Source organism: Sebastes fasciatus, chromosome 1, assembly GCF_043250625.1.
Source record: "Sebastes fasciatus isolate fSebFas1 chromosome 1, fSebFas1.pri, whole genome shotgun sequence".
In the NCBI taxonomy this organism is placed as follows: Eukaryota; Metazoa; Chordata; class Actinopteri; order Perciformes; family Sebastidae; genus Sebastes; species Sebastes fasciatus.
Window position 1 is genome coordinate 28869266 of NC_133795.1, and position 15055 is coordinate 28884320.

Consider the following 15055-nt stretch of genomic DNA (forward strand, 5'->3'; position numbering starts at 1 on the left):
CAGTATCAAACACAGCATTCTGAGCGCACATGGTATTGTGATATCGCTTGGCAGCCAAACACAATTGTGTTTATTAAACATCAGCGACGTCGGTGACGTTAATACCGCGCTAATGAAGCCCCCGACACCCTCGTTCACCTGTCTTCTCCATTTCGCAGAGAGCTTTAAGCAGCCATGAGGTGCTGCTAATACTGTTGCTCACAATAAAAAAACATGTTTGTCAAGATTAAAAGCAAGCATTGTGGTTTCAATGTCAAAAAGGCTCTATGTAAATATGGTGCACCCTCGCCATTATCTACTCTTCTTCTGGAGCACCGCTCCACTTTCCCCCCCCTCGTTCCTCCCTGTCATCATTTGCCTCATAACAGTGTGTCAGAACACAGCCACAAAGCTCATCTGGGAGTAATGCAATTCGCCTCTCCTTTCTCCTCCTTTTATATTTCTGCACCGTCTCCTTCATTTCCTCCATATCATCCCTACCTACGGGGGTCTGACACAGTTCATGTGGGGATCCTCCTCAAATGTCCATGTCACCATTCTACCTCCTTCTCATCCACAATGAATTCACTGACTCCAAATCTATTTTCATCTCCTGTCTGCTTTTTTTTTGTCCCCCAATTTCCACAAAGATGGAGAATTTTAGCATATTGCTCTTCTTGGCATTTTCTAGCTTCCCCTGAGCCAAGGTGGACAAAGCATTATGTTACACACCCGTACTTATGCATCATAAAAAAATAGCTGTAAAACTGGTGATTCTATACAGTATGTGCACCTTTGGGCCAGGCTGAGCTCAAAGCTTGTAACAGCTATCCAGATGGTCTCTGTCTGACTGCAGTGTTTCTTGTCCTTACCTATGGGTGACAGCTCTGCCACACTGCCGATGTAGGGACCCTCCAAGAACTTGGGCTCACTGTCGTTGATGTCCTGGACCTTGATGACAAACTCGGACTCGGATTCCAGAGGGTCGTTGGAAAGCCGGTCCCGGGCTCGGGCCCTGAGTGTGTAAAAAGCCTTCTGTTCTCGGTCCAGTCTCTCCGTGGCGTGGATGTCTCCCGTTAGCTCATCGATGATGAAGATGGAGCCCGCCCCTTCTCCAGAGATAGTGTACTTGATGTTGCCTTCGCCTTCGTCGGAGTCTGTATGGATCTGTAATTTCAGACAAAATAATTGTGAGGACGATGAGTTCATAAAAGGAGACGCCGCCTATATATTGTTTATTTTATTTCATTACAACACCATTGCAATAAACCATCGTAATAAAATTACGTTTATATAATACTACTTTGGTACAGAAAACACATTTTATTAGAAATGTACAGTTATGCGGCCCAGATAATGTTTTTACCAACATACTGGGGAAAATGTTGATACTGACAATTGTTCACTGAAGATATAACCCATTTGTTTTTTATAATATCCACTCTTGCACTACAACATCCACTTGTAGCAACTAAAGCACAATATTCCTGTTTTTTATGGTCATGTTTAGGCTCCTTTCCTTGACCAAGGGAATTGGTTGAACACTGAAATAGTTAACAGTGATTTGAAGCACAAAGCAGGCCAAGTTTACTTTTTCATGATGCTTTTGTTGCCTAAACCTAAACAGTTCTGATCTCCGGTGTGCAAGCACATATTGATGTTCTAAGGTGAGAATTCATAAACAGTTTACTTTAATATAATGAAGTGTGCTACATAAATAAAAGTCTTCCTTTTTCAGAATATGTTTGTTGCAGTAGCTACTAGGGGTTTCACAGAATAGTCCACTATTAAAATCACTAGTCGACACTGTACATTACTGTAGACTAATCTTTCATCCGCGGTTTTAGCACGGTGCAGTAATAAAGCAGTGGAAATGCATCTACAGCAGATATGCTGGGGGCGCGCTGGGTTGTTGTTGTAGTCATAATTGTCATGCGTGACTTTAACACTGTGCAGTGTGGGGTGCTGAAGCAGCAGACATGCAGCAAAAGGCAGAAAGAAACGTGGCTGTACTTCCCAAAGCTCGACTACAAATGTTGTTGAACATAGATTTATTTGAACAATCGTTTCCACTTTATGCCATAATAATTTAAGGTAGGCTCTTTAGAGAGGGAAAGTCTATCCCTGCAAGAAAGCAGTCGTGTTGCTACTGCAGTCAAACAGTATCTCCAGCTCAGACAAGCCAGCCTGCTGGGGGTTTAGTCCAACCAGATTGCGGTTCATTTGTAAACAGCCTCTCAGAGCCAAATGAGGGCTATTTCACCTACCCCCAGGTGGGTCCGCCTATATCGCTAAACCCTTTACTGGTTGTATTTCACACTTTTTGGGCGAGAATTGATCATTGTCAGTGGATGGAAAATAAGATATATCTCCCACGGTTAATTGATTAGTTGACTACTTTTGGCAGCAAAACGCAACATTTGTGAATGCCGTGGTAGCTACTGTAATTTATTTTGATTAAAGTGGAAATCCTTAAGATTTCAATCCTGGTTGATTTAGAATTTATATTTGAGTGAAAACAATGGAATTGTGCTTTTTGTCTTTTTGTTGATACATAACAGTGAGCTTCAAGTTTTAAGAAGTGTATGCATACTTTCATTTTTTGTGTGTATACAATAAAGAAAAACTGTAATAGAGCATTCTTCTTCCAGGAATGTCACCACACACACCAAGTTTGTAACACTGCAAATATATACATATTGCAATACTTTCATCAGTGGACTAATGGTTAATTATTAATAATTGACTTATGGAGAAGGGGTGGGATTAAATAGGTTTGTACTTCTTCTCACTCGAATATGTAAATCAAGGCATCATGTGTTTGACAATTTATTTTTCTTATGATTTTCATTGTATGTAAATACAACTTCTTTCTGACTTTCCACTTGTTGGTATGATCATTCTCTTTTTCTTTATTTTTTCTTTTCTTTTTACTGCATTCTACATGTTCAAAATAATTTTGAAATGAAAATGAAATGAATGACCATAGGCTCAATCACCTTTGTGTTACCTTCTTCAGTGAGAGATAGTGACTTAACAGACAATTGTTAAGTCACAAATGAAAATCTTCGAGATTTCCACTTTAAACTCAAGTACTATTTATTTGGAGTACATTTCAAGGCTAAGAAGTAAAAATCAAAAGATGAGTTTTTCAAACTGTTCTACAATTTATGAACATTTTGAAGCAGACAACACGAGCTGTCTGTGAACCCCCGACCACAGCTGGTCAAGCATCGACTGTGAAGGGGTCAAAGTCATGGACCAAGAGTCGATGGCCGGAGAGCAATCAGGAGTTACAATCTTCCTTTAATACGTGGCTACTTGTTATCACATGGCTGACATCCCACACTTGATGACACCTGAGCCAGCAACATTCATTGATGAAGACTGTTAGATGCGGTTCAAAGTTCAGAAAAACTATCATGTGTACCTTAGAGTTGAGATTACTACGTCACGCATTTCAAATGGAATTTTCTATGTAGTTTCAACCGCTGTGAATACTGATGGTTTGTGCAATTGATAGTTGTCAGAAAATGACATTTGGTCGTCAGCCGTGACCAAAAGAAATTAATCCACTCCTTCTACCCATTCCATTCCCTTATCTTATTCCTGAATAGCTATAGCAGCTTAAGGCCTTCTCAGTGCTCCCTATGGACCAGCCATCATTGTCGTCGTGAAAAAAACAAAAAAAACAGACACCACAGTTCTAGTTATGATTTACACCTTTTCTGCACACGGTGCCCTTCACAGGATGTGACGCCCAAATTAGGAGATCAAAGTCATTTCAAAGATTGTTAAAGGTAGAGACATAGAGGTGCCGGGGCTGAAAAGTGAACTTAAAAGAGCCCTTATAAATCAGAGCTATAGTTCCCCCCTAATGTGATTAGAAGACATTCCAGAGGCAGCAATAGGAGCAGTATTGGTCCCCCATCCCAACCTCCCCTTTGGCTCTTTAGTGAGCACTAAACCTGCTCTCTCTCCCTCACACACACACACACACACCTTATATCTGAAATTATAATTCAGAGCTGTCTATGCAGTGTAACTGTGGTTCAATCTACTGAGCAGACCAGGGGAGAGGGGGAATTGCCCTGGCCTCCCTGGTTAATATTTTATAAAGGCTTAATTAAATACAGGCTTCTATCACCCTCGCGGGGGTTTTCATTAAGTATTTGTCGTAAAACCGCGGAATAATGCAAGCCTGTGCCTTGATATTGCTTCCCTCATCCATTTTCCCCTCCCTTTTTATCTATCTGTTTTTGCCGTTCCTCGCCATTCTGAATCATCCTGAAGACAAATACCGAACAGTCAGAGGAAATATACTGCTGAATACTTTGGTGGTATCAATATTTCAGTTATAATAAAAGAAGTTTCATTGGTCCAAACTGCGAGAGTTATCCAATAAAAGTGTGCATAGTCATGCGCCACTGGATATGTTTCCCCGACACGCTCTCTCTTACCCTCTCTCTGTATTTTTTAAATTAGATTCTGCAGACAAGAATGTGGCTGTGAAATGTTGTCATCATCTTGCTAATTCAATTGCGCAAATGTTGGCACCATGCGTGTAAGTTCCTACCTACTGTACATGTGCTCACACACACACACACATGCACACCACTACCTACTGTGTGTGTGCTCGCTCACATATGCACACACACGCATGCATGCACGCACACATACATACATAGTGAGTTCATCATTCTGCCGGGATGATGCTATTTCTCCCCCCTTAGGCTGGATATACCCATCCGTCTGTCAGTCTATCCTCACTGGAGTGATTCAAGTTGGCAGCTTGAAAAACACACACACACTACGCTTAGCTAAGTTGTTCTCAGAGAACTAAAGGTCAGAGCCAGGACGTCACTCTGTTAGCAAAAAATAACCAGGAGTGCAAACAAATTTACATGTGACGTCCGTTGCTGCTGAGCATGAATCACGACTGCTTCATCGGTCAAATCGTTGCATCTTTCTGAGCTCTTCGTGACTTTAGATTTCGCAGCTGGGAAAATACAGTATCCCAACGTTTCTGCTTGACCATGGCAGGGTTGGTGTTTAGGCTCGGTGTGTAAATTCATATATATTCCATGAAATCATTTGTTTTACATTGGGAACTAGGAGAAACGACAAGATGTGAGCGACAAACGATGTGTACAAATGTGAAACCAGAAGTCAATATTGAATTATCGGTTACGTAACTTCCATTATGCCACTTCCGGAGTTATTCTAACCCAAACCACAATCTTTTCTAAAACCTAACTAAGTAGTTTTGTTGCCTAAACCTAATCAAGTTGTTTCCTGTGAAGACATAGGTTTATTTTGAAAAGAATGTATGCATGTAACGAGCAGAAATTGACACTTGTTGCTGGATATTCGTAGGAAATATACACGAAAATGAGGAATAACTTTTCGGAAGTTATCATCCAAACCGTTGTATGATACATTGAAACAAACACATGCCAAACCATAAATGTTAAATCGATACTCAACACAAACTCTACCTTTTGATGATCAAACACAACAAGACCAGCTTTGAGTGTTTGACATAGTGACCACAGGAACGGACAGCAGAAAAGTGGATCACACTGCAGGACATTTAGAGTTTGCAGTGTGAGAAACTTCTATGGACATTATGTTTTTTTGTTTTTTTTCCCCACTGTGAAAATGGGTCGCAATTGGAATCCATTGTTACAGCCTCAATTCAGGCTGGCCATTGCCGCTGATCCCAATCTATGAGGAAAATACAAAAACATTTGTAACCATCTTTAAAGGCTGCAGGAAGTTTTCTCAGAACTTTTTTTTTTCAACTTGTCCATGTCTGCAGACATACTGTATTTACATTTAAATACAGGAGCACACATCTTCTGACACGGCGTATGCATTCAGAATTGATCAGTGCAGTACATTTTTTCTGCATTTTGTAATATACATAAAAACAGTGTGTTGTATCGGTCAGATGACAACAGCATTTTCACTGCTCATAAAAGTTATTTAAATTCTTTGAACAATTTAAGTTTGACATTAAAGGACCAATATGTAATATATTTACTGTAATGAATCGTAAAATGACCATAACATGTCATCAGAGATTAAGGAATCAAGCTGAATTGAAACACTGGCTTCTCTGACAACAACGCTACAGCCAGTATGTTCTCTTTTGACAGTTACATTCTGGTCCGGAACATTGGTTTTTGTTTTGGATCTGTGTGATCCCGTCCACTGCCCATTTCGACACCCCGTTGCCACAGATTGGCACGTAAACACCGCCTTCTGTAGCCATGGGAGCAAGCAAACGGACTGGATCAACAGAGATCACATAACATCAAATTCTACACGACCTAAAAAGCCTCGGCACCTCTCACTGTGGTCCGTGTGCGGCTGGGTTATCAAGGCAGCGAGTATTTGAGACACACAGCAGGTGAAGTGATGCCGTCTACTGCTGATGGCTAATGTGGTTGTGTCTAGACGGTAACCCTCAAATCAATAAAACTTGCGTTAACTGCTATTAGTCACACCGGAGGAGCAGACGGGCCACGGCTCCAATTATTTGAATGTGGACTGCAGTACCCATTTTAAAATGCTAGCTGTCAGTACTACATATTGCTCATTTAACCAACACATTTTAAGGAGGATTTTTTGGGTCTGCTAACTTCATGTGTCAACCCAAGGGTTTTCAAACTGTAAGGCAAGAATTGTAGTGGGGGCACGGTGGGAGAAACATGCATCAAAGATACTGCATTAGGTGAAAGGGACAGGTGAATGCTGGTGTCCTAAATACAAGGGGAAGTTAGTTATTGTCGATTGGCCCATTGATTTGGCCCACTTATCAACACGGTCAGCAGTTGGAGCTGCAGCATAGGGTGTGACACATAGCTCTTGGGAGGCAATTAAGGTAAAATCCATTATGCACAATTTGTGTAAAAATGTATACTCCTCCTCGGAGTCATAACTCAGTCTGAACAAACAGACATGAAAGATATATTTAGAATGGTGTAACTTACACTTTACAATTATATCATTATGTCCGGTAGGTGCATTCTGAATAAAACTCATACATCTGCTTTAAAATAAAAGAAAGAAGCCACTCCTAATAACTCCAGAACTTGCCTGAGAATGATCACATTTTTAAGTTTTCCTCAGTATCAAAGTGATATTTGTCTGTACATCCACTGTTAAACAGGAAACAGCAACTCCTAATAGGTAATTTGGCATATTTAATGGCGCCAATTTACCAAAATGTTAACAAATATATGCTTAAGAAACAGGGCCCAAGTTCTAACCCACAGCATAACTCACTGAATCTGAATATTTAATTGACAACAATACAAACTGTTTCATTTAAAGCACAAACATACGACATAGAAATGTAGTAGTAGATTAGATTGATAATAAAAATCGGAACCTATTCTTTCAATTTATCAAAAATATGTGTATTTGTCACCATAGTTTAGCAGTTATTATGATTCAGCAACTGGCTCTAAGTTAAACTTTATGCAAGTAGGAGTTAGCGCCGCCTCAGGGTTTACAGTGGCGGGCTGTGGGGTGACTCAGGGGAGAGTGAGGTTGTTGATGCCCTGTCAGGTTCACCTTTGGGTCATAACAAAGTGTCTAGCTGTCACTGTAAGCCAAACCTGCTGAAGGGGGTGACATATGACTCACATGCAGTGACGGAAAGTTCCCTTCTTATTTGGCAGTCAGCTCTTTTGAGTTTGTACATTAAAAGTATGCTAAAGCACAAACTCAGCTTAAACACATGTATGACAGAGTGGTTAGGGATGATTTGGTATCGGAAGGACATTACTTTTAGAAACTTGACAAGCTTGTGAATTTAAAATGTTTACAGGCTTCTAAGCACAAGTATAAGTACCAGATAATAACAGATCACATAACAAAAAAAAAGGAATGCAATCGAATAGAATGGCGAGATATTTGTGCAGCACAATTTTTCATTTCCAGTGGAGATATGAGAACGTGGGCTGCACTGAGTCCTTGGTTTATTGAGGGTTTCAAAGCGGGAGCAAATTGGCTGTCTTATATTTAAGTCTGTGTAATCAGGAGTAGGCCTGCCACATTTCATTGCAGCTTGTCAAGCTCTCTGATCTTAACAGCTTCAAAGTGTTAACAAGGTGACTGTATCAGAGACAGCCTAGGTGGAGACAGCTATGGGGGCAAGGAAGGGTATAGACCATGGAAGAGACATAAACGAGAGGGGGGGAGTAAATGGCGGAGAAAAAGAAAGACAGGAAAGTCAGATGGAGAAGAGGAATTAAACCTGCAGAAGCTTAGACAGAAGATAGAGGATGGAAACACACAAATGGGGAAGAAAAGAGCCACATAACATGGTAATAACAATATTTAAAAATAATTTCAAAAGATGACAAAAGCAGAGTAAACAAAAGGCTTTCTCATCCTCCAAAATGGGAAATGCGGCTCCCTGAAACACCAAGTGCCACAGTTCCTGTTTGTTTTTCTTCATTCCTCCAATCTTAAGCTCTTACGTTCCTCTTTGACGACAGCCTTGTGATGTCTAGATGAAGCCTAGATTGGACTAATTATAGCTTGGATCATTACGACGGGGAGAATTGCTTTAACAGGCGTAGTGCATGTATTTTTCTGTTGTCTGATTGACTGTGTCCACGGCCACACACTCTTCCCTCTCATTCATGAACACAAGGCCTTCAAAAAATTAGGCCACCCAAGACTATTTGGGTAGCACGAACAAACTCTGTATTGAATCAGGAAAATATGAAATAGATGAAAAAGTTTAACAATTTTCTCTTATTTCACTCGTCTTTTACTGATTTCCTCTGACAACCTGCTGTCGCAGTTAAGGAAACAATCGATTAAAATAATTAATTACGATTAATCGCAAATGAATTGCACATTTTGTATTTGTTCAAAATGTACCTTAAAGGGAGATTTGTCAAGTATTTAATACTTGTATCAACATGGGAGTGGACAAATATGCTTGCTTTATTCAAATGTATGTGTATATGTATTATAGGATATCAATTAACAACAAAACTTTGCTTTGAGTGGTCGGAAGACTAGAAAAGTACATTTACCATTTACAAAACAACAGCTGTCATGTGTCAGTGTGCTGACTTGACTATAACTTGCCCCAAACCGCATGTGATTATCATAAAGTGGGCATGTCTGTAAAGGGGAGACTCGTGGGTACCCATAGAACCCATTTTCATTCACATATCTGGAGTTCACAAGTTAAGGGACCCCTTTGAAAATGGCCATGACAGTTTTTCCTCGCCAAAATTTAGCGTAAGTTTGGAGCCATATTTAGCTTCCTTCGCAACAAGCTAGTATGACATGGTAGAAAGATCGATTGCTTTAATGCGTTAAAGAAGTTAGTGCCGTTAAAACTATTTTGCGTCAACGCGTTATTATCACGTTAATGTTGACAGCCCTATAGAGCAAATAGAAAACCACATACAATATGCTTATTTTGAGGATTTGGCTATACTTAATATCCCAAACTACACCCAATCTGCTAGTGATGCACGGGTCAGGGTTTCTTAATAACCCTCACCCACCCGACCCGTTATGAAAGCCAATATGCACCGCCTGACCCAGCCTGCAAACTGCCAACTTCATGCATTAGCCTATAGTTGCATAATTGCCAGACAAGGACAGAGACAAGCTGACTGGAGCGCCGCAGCTCGCAGTGTGTGTGTGTGTTCAACGTCATCTCACAGATACGTGAAATGATCACGACCTCTTGACAGCACATTACATGGTGGTGGCACAGATCCTGTGTCAAAAAGATGTGCCGCCACCACGGCTGGTGTGTGTGTGTGTGTGGAAGAGAAGGTGTACTATCGCATGCAATGTTTCTGTAAGTTATTAATAACTAACTCTAAACGCTGCTTTGTCAATTTGTCACCCACCCGCCCAATTTTCCAGTAAGCTCACCCGCACATCACTACAACCTGCAAACCAGAACCACATAATACAATATGCCATAAATCAAACTGATTTTCTTCAGAGGGATGTAGATGTTTTGGTGAACAAAAAGACATGAGGCCATCTGTTTCATTTGGCTTCAATTTGAATGCAGAGAGTTAAAAAAGAGAAGGGACAAAGAAGCACCTTGGACATGAACAAGCACTAGTTTTTTAACTGTTCATGCTGAGACAGGAAATCCATGCCAGATCCATCCATAAAGATCAGAGAGTTGGAAGGATACAAAAAAGAACACTGTGAAACTGTACACAAAACCCTTGAACTACACTCTTTTTGTTGCCGGAATATAAAAGCATATGCACATGCTGCACACATGGTCCAACTCTCTCTCTCTCTCTCTCTCACACACAACCTCAAAATGGATTTATTTCTGACAGCTTTTGTCAAAATAGAGGAGAAAGAAACATTACCGAGGAGAAGAAGAATGTGTCTTTTTTGCTTCCTTTAACAGCCATTTAGGATTATCTGGGCTCAACAGCAACTCTGCTTCTTACAAAAGTAGCCTTCCTGTGCGTTCCCCCACTCCCTTCCTTTTATTACAACATGTTTTTGAAAAGTAGCTGGCCAGACGAAAAAATATATAGTTGTTTCATTTAAGTCCGCTGGGATTTATTATCTAAACGTACTGACCGAAGCTGCCAGTTTAATGCCATGTGAGTGACTGTTTTATTGGTGAATCTGATTTCATTAGCAGAGTAGTGGCAGCCAAAGTGTGAGACAGAGCGAACTTGGCAAGTTTGCTGAGTTGGGGTGAAGTTGTATGAAAAAAAAAAAAAAAGCTTGTTGTAATTATCCAGTGGGCAAACTGCTTGGCTTTAATCCTCCACTGCTCAAATTAAAGTGTTGATACCAAAAATCCAGCCGAGTCCATCTGTGTGTGAGAGAGCTACACACAGCCATCCACACTCACACAAACCATTAATACCAGCACTAGCCGCTGCCCTAGTCGCATGAAGTCCAATAACTTTAGATAATTTTATTAATAAAATCATCTCGCTTCGCGTCCCGCTGTGTCACTCCCTCGGGCTCCCCTCGGCCCTTTTATATCAGTTCACTGCCTTCCCTGGCACCCTGTCCTTTAATGAATCACAAGTCAGTGTATGAAGTCTCTTCTTTCCCAACTTCCCTCTGCAGCCTCCCCGTCTTCCTCTGTTTCCTTTCCTCGTGTGCCGCTCAATTTCTCTCCATCTATCTCTTCTCTGTCCCCCTGGCAGACAGACTTGCCCGTTGGCCTTGTTGTTGGTCTTGCCATCAGGAATGCAGCACATTCACAGTGGCAGACAAATAATGGCCAGAGGATAATTATTCTGCAACGCCCCGGCCCTGCTGCGTGCGGAGAACATCTCCAGTCATTTGTAAAGGAATAGAGAGATCAATATATGCAGATGCAATATTAGCTGGTCAATTGCCATGTCTAAATGATTAGAAACAAGGGGATCACATGATTGATGCACGCGACTCGTCGCCGAGACTTGTGCTGTCTGCATTAATATCCCGCCTTTTCAAATCACGTCCTGTGTAAGGCAATCGAATCGTACACGCTGTCCACTCTCATCAACTCACTGAAGTTCGTTTGAGAAACAGCTGATGAATGGGATGTGAATGAGAAGAGGGGGGGAGAAGGCAAAAATATGCCCAAATGTGCACATGGCACCGAGATGATAGCAAACAGATCTGATTTGACGTATACTCGCTCCCTATAATTATATTAGAATAATAACATTCAATAATCACATTTCTGGTGTCAGGACATTGTCCTCAACGTCAAAGAGAAGGGCAACGCTGAGTAAGGCCGCTGTTTGACCAAATAGTTCAAGGAAAAAAGGAGCCACAGGAACTAAACGAAGATTGGACAATTAGTCTGATAAGGGGTTAAAACTAAGGCTGTTAATCGATTAAAATAATTTATTGAGATTAATCGCAATTAATCACACATTTTGAATCTGTTTAAAATGTACCTTAAAGGGAGATTTGTCAAATATTTAATACTCGTATGAACATGGGAGTGGACAAATATGCTTGCTTTATACAAATATATGTATATATGTATTATTGGAAATCAATTAACAACATGAAACAATGCCAAATATTGTACAGAAACCCTCACAGAAGCATTTAGCATAAAAAAAATATGGCAACATGGCAAACCAAGTCCAACAGGTAACTCGTGGGTACCCATAGAACCCATTTTCATTCACAAATATTGAGGTCAGAGGTCAAGGGACCCCTTTTGGAAATGGCCATGCCAGTTTTTCCTCGCCAAAGTTTAGCGCAAGTTTGGAGTGTTATTTAATCTATTTTGTGACAAGCTAGTGTGACATTGTTGGTACAAATGGATACCTTAGGTCTTTATAGTTTCATATGATGCCGCGTTATTATCGCGTTAACTTTGACAGCCCTAATTAGAAGACAACGGTTATGTTTGTGATGCGGTTTTCACACACAGCAAAACATCAACACAGACTGGGTGTAATGATCGGATGCAAAGAAGACATGCAGAGGTGGAAAAGGAGTCTGAAAACTCCAGGACACCTGCCTCCACAGTGATTTGCGTGTTGAGTGTTTACGGTCTGCTTTAACTGCAAGGAAACAATTAGCAAATGATGTTTCATTTGCCTCGTTCACTCTCTTGTTGCTTACTGTGTGAATCAAGTTGTGCAGCGGGAGTCGTGTTTGACCAGTGAACTGTAAAATCCGCCCTGATCAGAAAGTATACTTCCTTCCTGAGGAGAGACTTTTTTGTGATCCAGGAACTAGGGCAAAGAAACTAAATTTAGCTCCTCTGCTGGTAAGGTAGGTACAGCTCTTGAGGTAAATTCTCTAAATTATGTGTTATTTTTTATGATTAGAACTTGTTATCCAGGTCCACTGCTAGTTTTTTTTTCCATGTGTAATAGAAATGGTACAGGCCATTGATAACATGATGGAGGTTTAAGGTTCACAATAGGAGCTTATCGCTTATTCCTTCCATTTGTCTTCAAGTAATGTTTGAAGCTGATACCAAAAGGATGTCCAAATCTATATGTGTTATAGACTATAGTATTCAGACTGTCTGGGCAACATTCCCTTTGAAGTCAAAAAGTCAAAATGTGGTGTAGCTGCTTCATAAGAAACTGTTCCAGAGGCTCACCCTTGGAAAACAATGTTCACATGAAGCATCAGCAGGAAGTACTCAGTTTGTATTACAAGAAGCCGATGGACTTTAACAGCTTTCAGAGATTCTACAGCACAACAAAGCAGAATGGATCAGAGAACAATGAGGTAGATAACAATGAGAAAACGGGAACGTAGGAGTGAAACAAAACTCAAAACCACAGTAACTCCTACGTTGCACAGGAGCTACAAAACAAGACTTTTAAAAATGGCTGCTTCTCTTCAGTCGCATGAGGTCACTTCATGCCAGAGATTGCCAAAGAAAGAGATGGCATTAGGGTACAAAAAAAAATCTATGAATAAGTGACAGTATTGTTGAGAAAAAATATGGTTTATAGTGTAAATGAGACACAACAGTGTGTTCAGAGCTTTAGATTCTAAATGTCTTTGCAGTGGCAAAGAGTTTTACTGCTTGTTTGCTGGTGATGGAGCACCTTTCAGAGGTTCTTTGTAGAAAACCACTGGCACTAGATCTTTATCTCTTCTTGTTCTTAAACCCAAGGCCAGTTTTTTTTTTTTCTTTTTTGTTCTAGTGTCTGTTAGTAATAGTGTAGTAATGCAATGGCTCCAGATGCAACACATTCTCATCCCAACTCATCACATACTGATGCTCTGTCATGCGCCTTAACGTCACTTTAGGTTTAGGCAACAAAACCACTTAATTAAGGTAGGAAAAAACAACATGGTTGGACTTAAAAGAACTACGTTTGAAAATGAAACTGAACGTTGTGAACACAGGACACAAATGAACAGCTGATTGTAACGTGAAAGTGAAACTTAATGCACGGGACATGAACAGCGGTCTCTTGGATTAATGGGCAGTAGGCAGTATATTTTTGGGCAAAAATTCCATAATAACCTTTCAGCATATTGTAATGCAGGTGTTCTGAGAGAAAACTACACATCTGCACCTCATCATGGCTCTGTTTTCAAGCTTTAGAAAATCTAGCCCGTTACGGGAGACTTTGACCAATCACAGGTCATTTCAAAGAGAGAGCGTTCCTATTGGCTGTGCTCCGGTCATGTGACCAGAACTTGGCGTTCCTTCACCAGATTTCACAATGGCGGCGCCGTCACAAACTTTCTAATTTTACAGCTAAACCGTGCACTACAAGATGATTCTGAAAACATTTGAGGAGAAAAATAGGCATTAACGTAACATAATATTGATTCATATTTTATCAGCGCTGCCTAGTTTGACCATTTGGTCGGAGTTCGCAAGTGATTGACAGCCGGCTCTCATAGACAGCAGCTGGACAGCAGACCTCAGATCAGCTCTTACTGATTGTTTTCCTCCAGTCTGTGAAATTTTGCAGATGCCGTTAGGAGCACCGGAGGACACAGAGGCACATGATTTTTTTCAGGTTACCTGTTTCTTGTACTACTGTCATGATATAGCGACCTTTTTATAAATTATTTTTTTTTAATCATATTTGCTCCAATCTCGCCTACTTCAGCTTTAAAGCCTTGTGTTTGTTGAACGTGTTTATGCTGATCATGAGGTCATGCTGTCACCCAGTGCCACATTGGCAACAAATTTGGCCAATTCACATCTGTGTTTCTACAACGCAAATGCACTGAGCGCTGTTTGTGGGATGCACACGATTTGACCTTTCAAAGTTAAAGCCTTTAATGTATGTATTTTTTCCACCTCAAAAAATCTGATTGCGTCATTGTAATTATAGTGTTTTTGTGTACTGGGTTAGATTAATTGAATGGAAAATGACTAACAACAATGACAATGATGGTTGTAAATGTGTCAGACAGTGCTGATATCCTAATCAAATTTTCCGATTCAGCACTAGACACTAACAAAATAAGCAAAATGCTGTACAGTATTCTTCAGTGTGAATCAATTCGATCTTTTTTTTTTTTTTAAAACAAAGCTTAAATTCTTTTCATTTCATGTAAACTGGATTATTATAGAGATTTTTATGGGGAGCTGTCA

The 15055-nt window shown here is 40.4% G+C and overlaps 1 protein-coding gene across 3 annotated transcripts in view; it reads right to left on the minus strand.

Annotated features, from left to right (window-relative positions):
• cdh22 (cadherin 22) overlaps positions 1-15055 on the minus strand; it is a 191188-nt gene that overhangs the window by 76066 nt on the left and 100067 nt on the right. For all 3 annotated transcript variants that reach the window (XM_074641992.1, XM_074642011.1, XM_074642002.1), the window contains one exon: positions 852-1146. In XM_074641992.1, coding sequence (XP_074498093.1) covers positions 852-1146 — 295 coding nt within the window. The remainder of the gene's footprint in view (positions 1-851; positions 1147-15055) is intronic.